This window comes from Crinia signifera, chromosome 4 (assembly GCF_055691185.1).
Source record: "Crinia signifera chromosome 4, ASM5569118v1, whole genome shotgun sequence".
Classification (NCBI taxonomy): Eukaryota; Metazoa; Chordata; class Amphibia; order Anura; family Myobatrachidae; genus Crinia; species Crinia signifera.
This window is the reverse complement of record NC_139220.1, coordinates 53428383-53441952: the sequence shown is the minus strand read 5'-3', so window position 1 is coordinate 53441952 and position 13570 is coordinate 53428383. Positions and strand designations below refer to the sequence as shown.

Sequence of the window (13570 nt, the reverse complement as noted above, 5' to 3'; positions counted from 1 at the left end):
TATGACTCCAACAGTCACGATGAAAGCAAATTTCTTTTATTCTTTAAAAATCACAGCAGGGCAGGGATGATATGATGACAGCCTTTCTACCATATAAGATGTAACCCGGGTATAGAATATGGTACCAGATACTGCCAAATACTGCTCCACAAGCTCTGCTGCTTACATGAATTTTGACCAGACACTAAGTTTCTACGCGTTTCGGCACGCTGAGGTGCCTTTTTCAAGATCTGTAAACAATAAGTTTAAACATATAAGGGAAGGATGATATAACAAAAATTCCCATATAAAAAAAATACTCATATAAAAATACTATGCAGTAAATAAAGTGCAAGTGCATATATGGGGGGGCTTACCAGACGTTCTAGGTCTGTAGATATGTGGATATCCAAAACGGTCCTGTGGGGACACTCTGATCGTGTCCGCAGATCCACACAAATGCCGGTATAAACAGCCTGGAATATAAGCCCAGGAAACCGGAAGTTCGTATGCGTCATATCCGTTTAAGGGATAGACGTGTCCCCGCTGAACCCGACGTTAGGCAACTATGCCTTGCGTCTATGGGTCCGCCTGCAGGTATTAAAGTGCGGCGCAGCCATATTGCTGAAAGGCTGTCCCTATTAATTCCGTATATGCGAAATAGATGTTACGGGCGCCATATTGGTTGTGGGCACATGTAAGGGCAAATGGCTGAAAAGGTTAGAAAATACATTTGAAAGTATATTTGGCAGATCTGATATCAAAAGATCTAACCCCATCACACCTTATTTACATATAATATGCACTTACAACAATAAAATAACAATATTATACAATAATGTAAAAAGATTTTTATGAAAACAAAAACAGAAACTATGATCATAAAAACCATCTCAATTCAAACTCACAATTTAACCCCTTAGAGCTAGAGTTTTGAGATCATATATAAACCTCATTTCAGTTTTGGCTAGGCGAATTTCTCTATTATTGGTACGCCAATCATCCTTAATCCATGCAATGGTGCTGAACATTTTAATACCATCTGTTCTGCACTGGTGTTTTTCTTTAAAATGCATGGAGAAAGGATGATTGGGGTTTCCATTAAGGATGTTTCGTATGTGTTCGGCCCACCTAATTTTTACTTGGCGTTTGGTTTTTCCTACGTATGCCAAATTACATGTGCATACGATAACATAGATGACGTAGTTTGTGTGGCATGTAATAAAAGCTCTGATTTTCACTGGAATTCCGTTAATATCGAGATCCGTGTATTTGGAAGTTGGACTTTTACATGCTTTGCACATCTTGCAATCCCCACATCGATAAAACCCTTTATTTCTGGGTAAAAAAACGTTTACCATCCATGTGCAATGCACTGGATACTAATCTATACTTTAAAGTGGGCGCCTTTCTATATATAAAAATAGGCTTAGGGGGCAGGGTTTTCTGTAACAACTCATCCTTTAATAGAATATTCCAGTACCTTCTTATTATTCTTTCGATTTGTTTGTACCTTTTATTATAATGGGTATTGAATGCTATTGTGTAATTGTTCTTTCGATCTTTTTTGTCAGTATTAGATAGAAGCGTGTTTCTTTCTATTTCTCCCACATGTTCTGCAATCTTTTCTAATGCATTGACAGCATATCCTTTATTCCCAAAATTCTGTACCATGGTTTTGGCTTGTTCTTCATATTTGTTCTTTGTGGAACAATTTCGTCTAAGACGAGTAAATTGTCCCTTGGGGATGTTTTCAAGCCAAATTGGTAAGTGGTTGCTGCTTCTGTGTATGTATGTGTTGCAGTCGGTGGGTTTACTGAAGGTACTGGTTTCTATCTTCCCCTCCATGATATCAATTTTTAGGTCCAGAAATGTAACTGACTCTCTACTAATTTCAAAAGTAAGAACAATATTTGCCTCATTATTGTTTAAATGAGAACAGAAATCTTGAAGGTCATTCTCACTCCCCTGCCAAACAAAAATAATATCGTCAATGTACCGCCACCAGTGCACCAGGTTCGCAACCCAGCCATGTCCTGCCCAGACATTCGACTCCTCCCATCTGGACATGAACAAATTGGCATAGCTGGGCGTGAAACTGGTGCCCATGGCGGTACCGACAATTTGTTTGTAAAAAACACTGTCAAAATTAAAATAATTGTTCTTTAAAATAAAGGTGATACCTTCTATAATAAAATTACACATCCCTTCATCCATATTGGTTCTTGATAGAGTATTTTTAGTGGCCTCTATTCCCAGTCTGTGTGAGATTATAGTGTACAGTGATGACACATCTGCTGTCACTAGATAGTGATCATCACCCCACTCAATCCCTGACAGTCGATTCAAAGCATCTTTTGTATCTTTTAAATGTGATCTTTCCCTAATTACCAGGGGTTGTAATTGGTGATCTATATAGGCCGAGAGGTTGGCTGTAATGGAATTAGTGGCTGCCACAATAGGCCTGCCCGGGGGTTTTTCGGTATTTTTATGCACCGTCGGCAAAAGGTATAGTACAGGGATAGAATAATTCTCATTAATTAAGAACTCTTTAACATTTTTATTTATGGTCCCTGTTTCGAAATGGTGCATGATTAAATTTTGATATTGTTTAAAGATGTTATTAGAAGGGTCATTTTTAAGTTTTTTATATGTCACGCCATCATTAAGCTGGCGTAATCCTTCCTCTCTATAGGATGCTAGGTCCATAATGACAATTATTATGGTGAGTGCTGAGCCCCCTGTATTTGTATTTATTAGAGCATGTGGTCACAGGCCACTACATCCCAACCTGGGAATAGCAAGTGTTGTTTGCACCCCATTCATAGGAATGGCGAGTGCGGTGGTATCCTGTACCCAAAAATCTCAAAAAAGGGAAAAACAGCACTCACCAGTCTTCTCATGAATATGAAAGTCTGGAGTTTAATCCAATCAAGAATAGCCTGCCCTGGCCCTGGAGCCGAGGGCTGCAGCTAGTGTAGTATAAATAAATGATGGAGTATTGTTAGTTTTCATATTGTATGTTTTCAGAAATAAAGTAGATTTACGAGTATAGTTGTAATATAACTGTAGAACTGTGTAATATGGATCTGTAAACACCTGAGAAGGGTTACCTTGAGGGATGCAGGGAGGGTCATGTTTCTCCGATCTCACGGATCCTAGTCTGGAGTCTTCTCGTGATGCAGGATGGTGATACAGACCAGTTGACACAAAAACAACGTTAACCTTTTATTACTGGGACGGCCACTAACAACGCCGACCTTCCCTTACGCACAAAAGTGACAGTAGTTCAACAGTATCACAATACTATAAGTGCAATGCAATTCGCGGTATACATATACCTCAACAATGAATTCAACCGTCTACGTGCAAACCTAACATACGATAACAAGACAATAGAGTTACCGGTAACCCTGGGTCATTCGATATTCGTGGTATCACTGCGGTTGGGAAGGACTGCTTCTTACTGAGTAAGGCCCGACATACTGCAGACCGGCTCGATGCACTGTTTACACTTGGGAGCAGCAATACCACCGAATACGAATGAGCGTAGCCACACACTATATTACACTAAACAGGCCTTTTCAACATTAAGCATAACATCACAATGTTACTAAATCTAAGTACCCGGGTACACTCTATCGGTTAAGCCGGTAAATCCCACAAAGGGCCCGTGCACAGGGCTTGAGTCCAGGGACGAAATCACTCAGTAACTAGGGTTAGTCCCACTCTCTCTTTTGCATGAGGACCATGTTTCCACCCTCTGTCCACCGGGTGGCACTGTTACTCTATCACTGTAATCCCATCCACTAGGAAAACTCCTGGTGTATTGTCTCCCACTAAACAGGGCAATGCAGAATTAAACCTCAGGGGTGACTTCCATCAGTGGTCCTGGGAAATGAGAAAGGCATGAGGAAAAGGGCCTCAAGGGGTAGGACTTAGAGTACCTGGTGTAGGATGCCAGCTCCAGCTGGGGATAGATGGGTTCTTTCTGGTGCTGTGTACCCTCCAGGGAATGCTAGTGCGGGCGCCTCAGCGTTGCCGCACTCAGCTACACAGGGCCGCTGGCTGTACTAGGTGTCGGGCAGGCAACCTAACAGGGTGTGCTAGGTGGGGGCATTGTTCAGTAGTGTACCTGTAGCTGCCGCTGGTGCTGGTTCCGACCAGTCTCTGCCTCCTGCCTTCTCTGGTGTCCAGACTCTGCTGTCTGCTGGGCCTTGAGCTGCTGTATTCTCTTGGACTGTGCACGCTGCCCGACTGGCTCCTTCTCTCACAGGCCGGGCTGTCATTCATTGCTGGACCTCCCTGCTGCTCAAGCATCTGGCAGGTCAGGGGTCACAGATGCCACACTGCTGTCCTCCTCTCTCTCTATACAGGAGTTCTCCACACGCTCACAGGCTACACTGCTTACTCCTTATGCACAGTGTCACTCAGCTGCAGGAGAAGTCTCCTCTTCATGTGCTCTGCCTTTCCTCCTCTCTCACACTGCTGGCTCAGGTCACCTCTGACCTCTCTCTTCCTGTCACACTCCAGCCTGCCTGGGTTTAACTCCTTAGGGCTGAGCTTTGCCTGGTGCTGAGGTATATTAACCCCTGGTTAACTGGAATACACAGCACCTATTATTCCACAGTTATGGGGAGTTACAGATCTGTGTTATGGTTGATCAGTTCTTGCATTCCTGACACCTCAGGCACTGTGTTCACATACAGTAAGGGTGAGCATGCTAGGCCCTCCTAGTGACTGGTGAGTGAGCGCTCAGGCACATCCCACTGATATTTCATTATCTCTTTTTCAGTAGCTGAATTTGTTGTCACTGGACAACAGGCTGATTTTATTTCTCATGTTTAATTATTGGTTGACTGATCATCTAAGATTGGCCTAGCTTGTTCCAGACTCCAATGGTTTGCTTGTAAACCTTGAGCCTGCTTGAGGGAGCCCTGACCACAGACCATAAACTGACCATTATTTCTGTAATAATAACTTTATATAAAGTAGGCAACCCTGTGCTTTAAATTCTGGGTGGCTGTGACCTGTAGACTCTAGGGTTGCTACACACCGTGCAATATATAATATTCTACAGATGACTAATGACATCACAGCCGTCAGAGTGTACACCGATGCATCTGTGCATGACGTCATTCACAGACAGTAAGTGTGTATGCATATGTTGTTTGTGCAGAACACTTATTAAATTTTGGACCAGTCATCTAGGCGGCCAACCGATTCATCCTTTAGCAGCATTGTAGGTTCATGCCCCACATGATTGGTTACATGTATTAAATCAGTGGTTCTCAACCTCGGTCCCCAACAGTTCACGTTTTCCAGGTCACCCTGCAGGTGCACAGGTGCAATCATTATTACCTGACACATTTTAAAAGATCCACAGGTAGGGCTAATGACTTCACTTGTGATTCTGTGTGGAGACCTGGAAATGGGTACTGTTGGGAGGTCCGGACGACCGAGGTTGAGAACCACTGTATTAAATACTCATATACTTGTTTATCATTTCTAAAATAGGTATGTAATATGTCCTTTTATATTATTTGTAATATATGTTTAATGTAAGTATATACAATGTATGTTTGATTTATAATATATTTTTTACTGTAAGTAGGTAATATTATTACACAAGCATGGTAGTAACCTGTTATTGTTATATTTCTATATTTTGACAGATGCCAGCATGTATGCACATTATCTATTTAATGCATTTGACGCTGCACAATCTGGATCGGTCAAGTTTGAGGTAATTATACTGCGGCTTTGTTAGCAACACTGTAGTAGGTACCATATATACTTGAGTATAAGCCTACTTTTTCAGAACATTTTTTATGCTGAAAAAGCCCCCCTCGGCTTATACTCGAGTGAGGGTCCCACTTGAGTCAATAAGTTTTACCAGTTTTTTTTTGTTGTAAAATTAGGTGCCTCGGCTTATATTCGGGTCGACTTATACTCAAGTATATACGGTAAACTATTTACTGTATCTGTGTACACGGTGATCTAGGAGTCCAAATAGACAGCAAACTGGGATGTAGTGCCCATTGTAATGTAGCTACAAAAAAGGCCAACAAAATTCTGGCATGTATTAATAGGGGAATGGAAACTAGGGACTCAAGGGTAATTATGCCACTATATAAAGCATTGGTGAGACCTCACCTCGAGTACGGAGTGCAGTTCTGGGCCCCACACTATAAAAAGGATATCATAGAATAAGAAAAAGTCCAAAGGCGAGCAACAAAGCTTATTAGGGGAATGGAGAATTTAAGCTACGGGGAGAGATTAAGCAATTTGGGACTATTTACATTGGAAAAGAGACGTTTAAGGGGGGACATGCTCAACATGTACAAGTATATCAAGGGCCAATATAAGGTCACACACCCTTTTCTACTAGAAAGGAATCTAGGACACGAGGGCATGAGTATAGATTAGAAGAAAAAAGATTTCATTCAGCTAGTAGAAAGAATTTCTTTACGGTCAGAACAGTCAAACTCTGGAACTCTCTTCCCAGAGAGGTGGTAACGGCTGGCTCATTAAATGCATTCAAGGCAAAGTTGGACAAACATTTACTGGAGAAAAACATCCATGGGTACAAATAAGAAATATAATCTGTCTGTAAAATATCAGAACCTACCAAATCAGCAATGGATATCTATACCAGGTTGAAATAGATGGACGCAAGTCTTTTTTCAGCCTTACCTACTATGTAACCTACTATGTAACTATGTATGTAACAAATTCTCATGTGTATCTGATGTATCAAATGCACAGTAGTGCTCAACCACAACAATGTTTTGAAGTGTAGCTAAATATTTTATCAGTCACAACCGCACTGCTCACCCAATAAACACACCAGCATTATTTTTTTCCAGCGTATTTTTTCAGGTGTGAGATTGCCATTAATTCCGCTATTAAAAAAAGAAACTGGAACATTGATTATAGATACAATTTTTGAATTGTTTGTATTTTACAGTAACTGGTAATTATGCAGTTATGGCAATGAGCCAGCACGTTGCATAGTCAGACCAATAACTAGCATTGGTGCTGCTGCATGGAGTGCAAACCCCTTTGGGCGGCACTGCTTCTGCTCCATGATCCATTTATGTGACTAGCTAGGTGCATGGAATGGCCCCCTGCAGATACATAGAAACATAGAATTTGACGGCAGATAAGAACCACTTGGCCCATCTAGTCTGCCCCTTTTTTAAACATGTTACCTCAAACCATGTTTGATCCTTATTGCTTTATAAGGATATCAATATGACTATCCCAAGCATGTTTAAATTGATCTACTGTATTTGCCTCTACCACCTCTGATGGGAGGCTATTTCACTTATCTACTACTCTTTCTGTGAAGTAATTCTTCCTCAAATTTGCCCTGAATCTTCCTCCCTCTGCTGCAGTGCCACCTGGCAGGGCGTAACTAGGGTGGTACAACATATGCCACCGCACAGGCTACTGCAAAACAACAAACTCTTTTGCCCTATCTCCTGCTTATGTGCCTAAGCACCTTCAATCACACACTCTTTTATTTAAGGCACACATTTCAAAATTATCTAATACAGTTGTTCCCATGTAGGAGCAAATAGTGTCCTGAGTAAGCTGTCTGACTGCATTATTGAAGGTCATGCCTTTGAATCCTGGGTATGATAGTATTTTGAAATATGTGCTATAAATAAGGATTAATGTCCGTCATTCTAGTTTGTTTGAACGGGCCGAATTCGGTCCCATTCCGATGGTTGGTGGACTGTGCATGCGCAAGGTCTTTTGTGCACATGTGCAGGTCCACTATGGGAAATGGCCATGGTGATAAACAATGTCACAGGGCCGTTCGCACATAGCAATGAGGGTCAGGGGCGTGGGGCAGCAGATTTGGGTCGTGCCCATGGGAATGCTCAGTGTTTCATGGGTATGCAGGTGTTCCGGGGAGTGTCACATGACGTCAGCTGCCCGTCCTGTCTTTGGCAGGAAGCCAAAGTCTTTGGTCAGTCTCCACTGACGTATATTTATGAGCCCTGGAGAAATCATTCCATGGTCAGCGACCATGGAATGATTTATCCGGCATAGGGGCACAATCGAGGGGATGTGTCTTTCTGACACTCACGGAACTTGAATACATTTTTTTTTTAACTACACATCAGGTCTCAGATCAACAGTTCGGTTTTAATAACTGTTTTCTTGATCATGAAAAAGGTTATTAAAACTGAAACGTTGATCTGAGATCTCAGTAGCGCACGCAGGGGGGGTTTCCGAGTACCCAGAAACCCCCCCCAGGAATCTAAGGGCCATTGTCTGAAAGCTGAGGGTCCCCTCTTTCCAAGAGTACAAGAATTTTTAAAATCGGACCTTGGGAACCGGAGATATCTGACTTCAAAGCAGTGGTCCCCATCCAAGCCTGTTAATTGCTGTTCCCAGTCAGATCTTTCAGGTTCTGTCTGACGTAGAGTTTTTCTGAGGATATATTCCAAAATCTGTGACTCTCCCCCTTTGAAGGACACTAGAAACTTGTCTCTACTGTTCCCAGAACCAGAGATATCAGCCTTCAAGCAGCTGGTTACTGCTCCAGCTCCACACACCTGGTATGTAGTTTTATATACTCGTTGGCAGATTGCTCTGCCTCCTGAACTCTGATCCCCTCATCCCCAACACCATTTGATAGGTGGGATTCTCTAGTTTTTAATTCCATTAAAATCTAAGAAATGTATTTCCGGAAACTGGAGATATCTGCAGTCAAGCAAGTTGTCCTCCCACCAGAAAATTATAAATAATAAGCCCACTCCACTATACACCCCTCCTCTGCATATTAAACATCCCCTACCACCCTGGAAGTTATATATCAGGGCCCCTTCATTCAGCCCAATGCCCCCTTCTCCCACCATCTGTGCAGTAAAGGGGTAATTAGTGGAAATTACTGATCCAGGCCCTACATGCTGAGCGGTTGATATAATACCCCCTACCACCCGCGGGACATCAAAACATATACTGGGTCACCTAAGTGTCCATCTCCGTACTTTGCTCCGCACCTCTGGAAACCCCCTTCTGAAAATCCTGCGTTTGCCCCTGGGTCTGGTGTACAGAAATTGTTTTTTTCATTATGTCCGTGAGTGCCGTCCCTCTGTTATATCTGGTTTCCTCCTGCTTCCATCTGGGCACCTGGGCCAAAATCCATATGGTGCATAGTATACCTCCCAACACGACTCTCTCCAGGAGGGGCACAATGCTCTGTTCTTGGACTTCCCTTTTAATGTATGATTGCCATCACCTGTTTTAAACAGGTTCATGTGTAAGAAAGGTGTTTCCACACAGGTGATGGTAGTCATAAATTAGGAGGGAAGTCCAGAAACAGAGCATTGCATCTAGGGTGACCAACTCATCCCTTTAATCCGGGACACATATTAATTACACAGGTTCTGTGGCTGGATTTCACCTGGTTTTAAACTACCACACCCAAGACTTCATTTCACATGGTTTTAAACTGCCACAGAACCTGTGTAATTAATATGTGTCCCGGATTAAAGGGATGAGTTGGTAACCCTAAATGTGTCCCTCCTGGAAAGGGTCATGTTGGGAGGTATGTTCACATGCTGTGGGTACTTGTTTCCACAGCATGCTATACCTCCCAACATGACCCTCTACAGGAGGGACACAATACTCTGCTCCTGGACTTTGCTCTTATTCTATGATTACCCACATCTGTGCTGAACAGGTTAATTGATAAAAAAGGTGAAGCACTTTTTTTATCAATTAACCTGTTCAGCACAGATGTGAAGCAACGCAGGTGATGGCAGTAAAACATTAAGAGGAAAGTCCAGGAGCAGAGCAATGTGTCCCTCCTGTAGAGGGTCATGTTGGGAGGTATGGCACAGGAACATCATACAATCAACATTAATCATTGTTACTCTACATTATTTCATATTTGCCACCAACACATTTTAAAACAGTGAGAGGTAGGGAAGAGATTAAGTGAGCTTTAAATATTTAAGTTCAAGTGTATTTTTACCAGCATCCTTTGCTTCATGAAACTGCTTCTTTTACAGTCAATAAATTATGCCGGCCATTACTAAATAACTTTTCACAGTTGTTGAAATGTGAGTTACGAGCGATCATTTTGTAAATAGTAAATAATTATTTTAAATTATTCATTGATTACTGTATTATTTTTCTCATAGGATTTTGTAGCCGCTTTGTCAGTTTTGTTGAGAGGAACAATTCATGAAAAACTAAGGTGGACTTTCAACCTATATGATATAAACAAAGATGGATACATAAACAAGGAGGTAAATGACAACATTAAATATGATAAAGTAAAGCATCTTAATTACATTACTCTGTATTTAGTTTACTTAGATGTATTTGTGTTCATTTGTATACATTTTGTTAGCTATGTATTTCTGGCTGTTGCAAATTGTAATGTCATTTGTAAAATGTAATAAATATATGCTGTCTAGATATTGGGTAAAATGTAATAGGATGAGAGAATCAGAAATTGATCGATTTGGTAAGAAATCTCCAGTGTTTTTAAATCGGCAATCATTTACACTGCAAAATCAAACTGGTTTTGCAGTGTAAATGATTGCCGCTTTAAAAAAACCTTGAAATTTCTCACCAAATTTCTCACTTTCAGTTTCTCTCACCCTATTACATTTCACCCATTGTCTCCTTATTATGTAAAAAAGGTTTTGAATGGGAGAAGAGGGGTGTGTTGTCTATTGAGAGGAATAATGTATGTGTGTAGAAGGAAGGACTTTAAAGGCGAAGGGGGAGGGGAATTAAGAATATATAGTTGGTGATGCAAAGGGATGACAGAGGGTAAGAGGTCAGGGGTGGAGATGAAAAGTTGTGAGTCATCAGTTTCTCAGTGATATTAGAGGTCGAAAGAGAGGTATAAAGGAAGAAGAGGGGATAATTACAGAACCTTGTGGTAGGCCAATGGGAATGAGGAGGGAAATAAAGGTACTTGTGGAGATAGAATAAGCAATAGGACAGATACAAGTTGAAACAGGACAATGCGTTGTCACAGAGTCTGAACTGGAGGACTTTCAGGGTGTGTGGATGTTACAGGCTATTGTGATGTTGAGAACGATAAGTACAGTCAAGAGTAGATGCACTTGGAATTAGTAGTGAAGAGGTCATTAATGACAGGCAGTTGTAAATCAAATGATTTAGAACTATTTAAGGGACTTAAAACTATTTATCACCCAAGTCCCTTAGAAGGGACTTGGGTGATAAATAGAGCGAACAGTTTGTCCAAGAGAAGGTTTCTTTAGAATGGGGAAACTAGGGCAAGATACCGGAAGAAAGGATAGATTCACCAGCTGGGCAACGTAGGAGCTGGCTTAAGGAGAAATGAACTGGAAGAGGTGAGGGGGAATAAAGTCAAAAGAGCAGTCAACATCTATTCAGTAGTTAGATCATTATTGCCACAAGGGAGAGATTATGTCAGGGGCGTAACTATAGCACCGCAGCCCCCGCCACCGCGGGGGGGCGCTGTGCATGTGGGGGCGCCGGGGCTGCGGTGCTATAGTTACCCCCCCCCCCAATCCCCCGCAGACTTACGTATCTCGCTGGTTCCGGCGGCTCCGTTCTTCTGATGAGGACCACCACAAAATGGCCGCCCCCATATAGCACACTGTTCTCTGAAACTGTCTGCTGTATGGGGGCGGCCATTTTGTGGTGGTCCTCAGCAGAAGAACGGAGCCGCCGGGACCAGCGCAGCGCGATAGGTAAGACTGCGTGGGAGGGGGTTAGCATAGGCAGCGGGGCGACGGGGCGGCCGGGGGGGGGGTGCTTGACGGGGCGGCGTCGGGGGGGGGGGGGGTGGGTATGGGCGCGCCCCCCCCTAATGGCAGGGGGGCGCCCAAAACTTAGCTACGCCACTGGATTATGTGCCACCATCCCTCAATTGGACAACGCACACATGGAAACCTATCAAGAGTTGACATCAACGGTAACTAGTGAAGAGAGACAAAAGCAGCAGCTGGAAAGCAGTAACTTAAACAGCAATGGCAGTCAGAGCACTGCAGGAACCGGTTGAGCACTGCAGGCAGTTGTTATGGAACCTCACACAATACACTGGAAAACACACTAAAAGTGTGCATTACTGATTTCTTAAATAAATTATAGATCTATATTTAATGATAGAGCAGATGCCACAAAAGGGCCATGTGTGTCCCCTAATGCCCAAACACCAGTTCATTGTATATCATATTTGCCATGTATCTGTGATATATCTCATGCATACAGTATTAAGTAATGCTACACCTGCTCTCCATATGTTTAGAAAGTGAATTATAAATTAAATCCGTTAATGACTGGAGTATTGTAGCGGCAAAATCATTTTACATATGACTCTGCAAAAGTTATCTATTTGTTCAACAGGATGAGCATATTAAAGTTTGGACGTAAAGATGCCTACAGCCCTGGTGATCTCCGGATCCGATCCGTGGCACACGGAACCGTACATCGGATCAGATCCGGTGGTTAAACACATACGATATGGCACTTTTCACTCAATTTAACAGCTCGATGGGTCTAAACCGTGAGACAAAGGGCCATATCGTAAATGTGTATGACCACCTTATATTACATTATGTGACCGTATTGGGGGTGTTGCTCAATATACTCTTTTTATAAATTGCTCCTGGGAAATAACAGAAAGCCTAGATGCCTCCAAGATATACTGTAGGTGCCCAATAAAAAAGTACAACTAACTGCTGGAGGGTGGGGGTGGGGCAAGTTGCACAGGAATAGGGATGGCCATCGACCATTGATGATTTGAAATCATCGAAGGTTCATGGCCGATGTCGAATACTTTAGCCATCGATGGGGGAGAACCAGATGGTTTCCCTCCATCGATGGAACAGAAAAAAAAAACAATGTTTTGCTGGTTTTTTTTTTTAAATGCCGGGACACGGAGCATAGCTCCGCCCCCGACACTCACGAAGCCCCGCCCCCGTGTTTTGATTGGCCCACAGGCCAATCAAACAAAGACAATGGATGACCATCGATATGTAAAAATATTGATGGTCATCCATAGCATAGTTTAGCACTATCGATGGCCAGTTGCAGAATTGCCATAGATGGCAACCATCGATGGCAATGGCAACGATGGCCATCCCTACACAGGAATCCCTTAAATACAGATGGAGCCCTCCCCAGCCAGCCTTCTCTGTATAGCCATGGTGAGCCAAGGCCTATTGTTCTCAGCTGCAATACAGTACATAGAACAATAGAGTAGGGGATTAGCAGTGTAATCCTATTACTCAGTTAATCATATTAAAGGGCTAGATGAGGATGGCTCTATCAGTATGCTAATAAAATACAGATGTAGGCTATGTCATTTATATTGCACCATGTATATTAATACTGTATGTATTACAGGAAATGATGGATATCGTTAAAGCCATATATGACATGATGGGAAAGTATACATATCCAGTTCTCAAAGATGACGCTCCTAAGCAGCACGTGGAATTATTTTTTCAGGTTAGTGAATATTTCATTGGAATCTTGCTAACCCACAACTGGAAATTCATCTAAATAAAAGTTATTAAAATGTAGAGTATCTGCGCATCTTCCCACAGTATGGAGGCTT

The 13570-nt window shown here is 42.4% G+C and overlaps 1 protein-coding gene across 7 annotated transcripts in view; it reads left to right on the top strand.

Moving 5' to 3' along the window:
• KCNIP1 (potassium voltage-gated channel interacting protein 1) overlaps positions 1–13570 on the top strand; it is a 685047-nt gene that overhangs the window by 645252 nt on the left and 26225 nt on the right. For all 7 annotated transcript variants that reach the window (XM_083181772.1, XM_083181773.1, XM_083181771.1 and 4 more), the window contains 3 exons: positions 5655–5725; positions 10146–10253; positions 13357–13461. In XM_083181772.1, coding sequence (XP_083037898.1) covers positions 5655–5725; positions 10146–10253; positions 13357–13461 — 284 coding nt within the window. The remainder of the gene's footprint in view (positions 1–5654; positions 5726–10145; positions 10254–13356; positions 13462–13570) is intronic.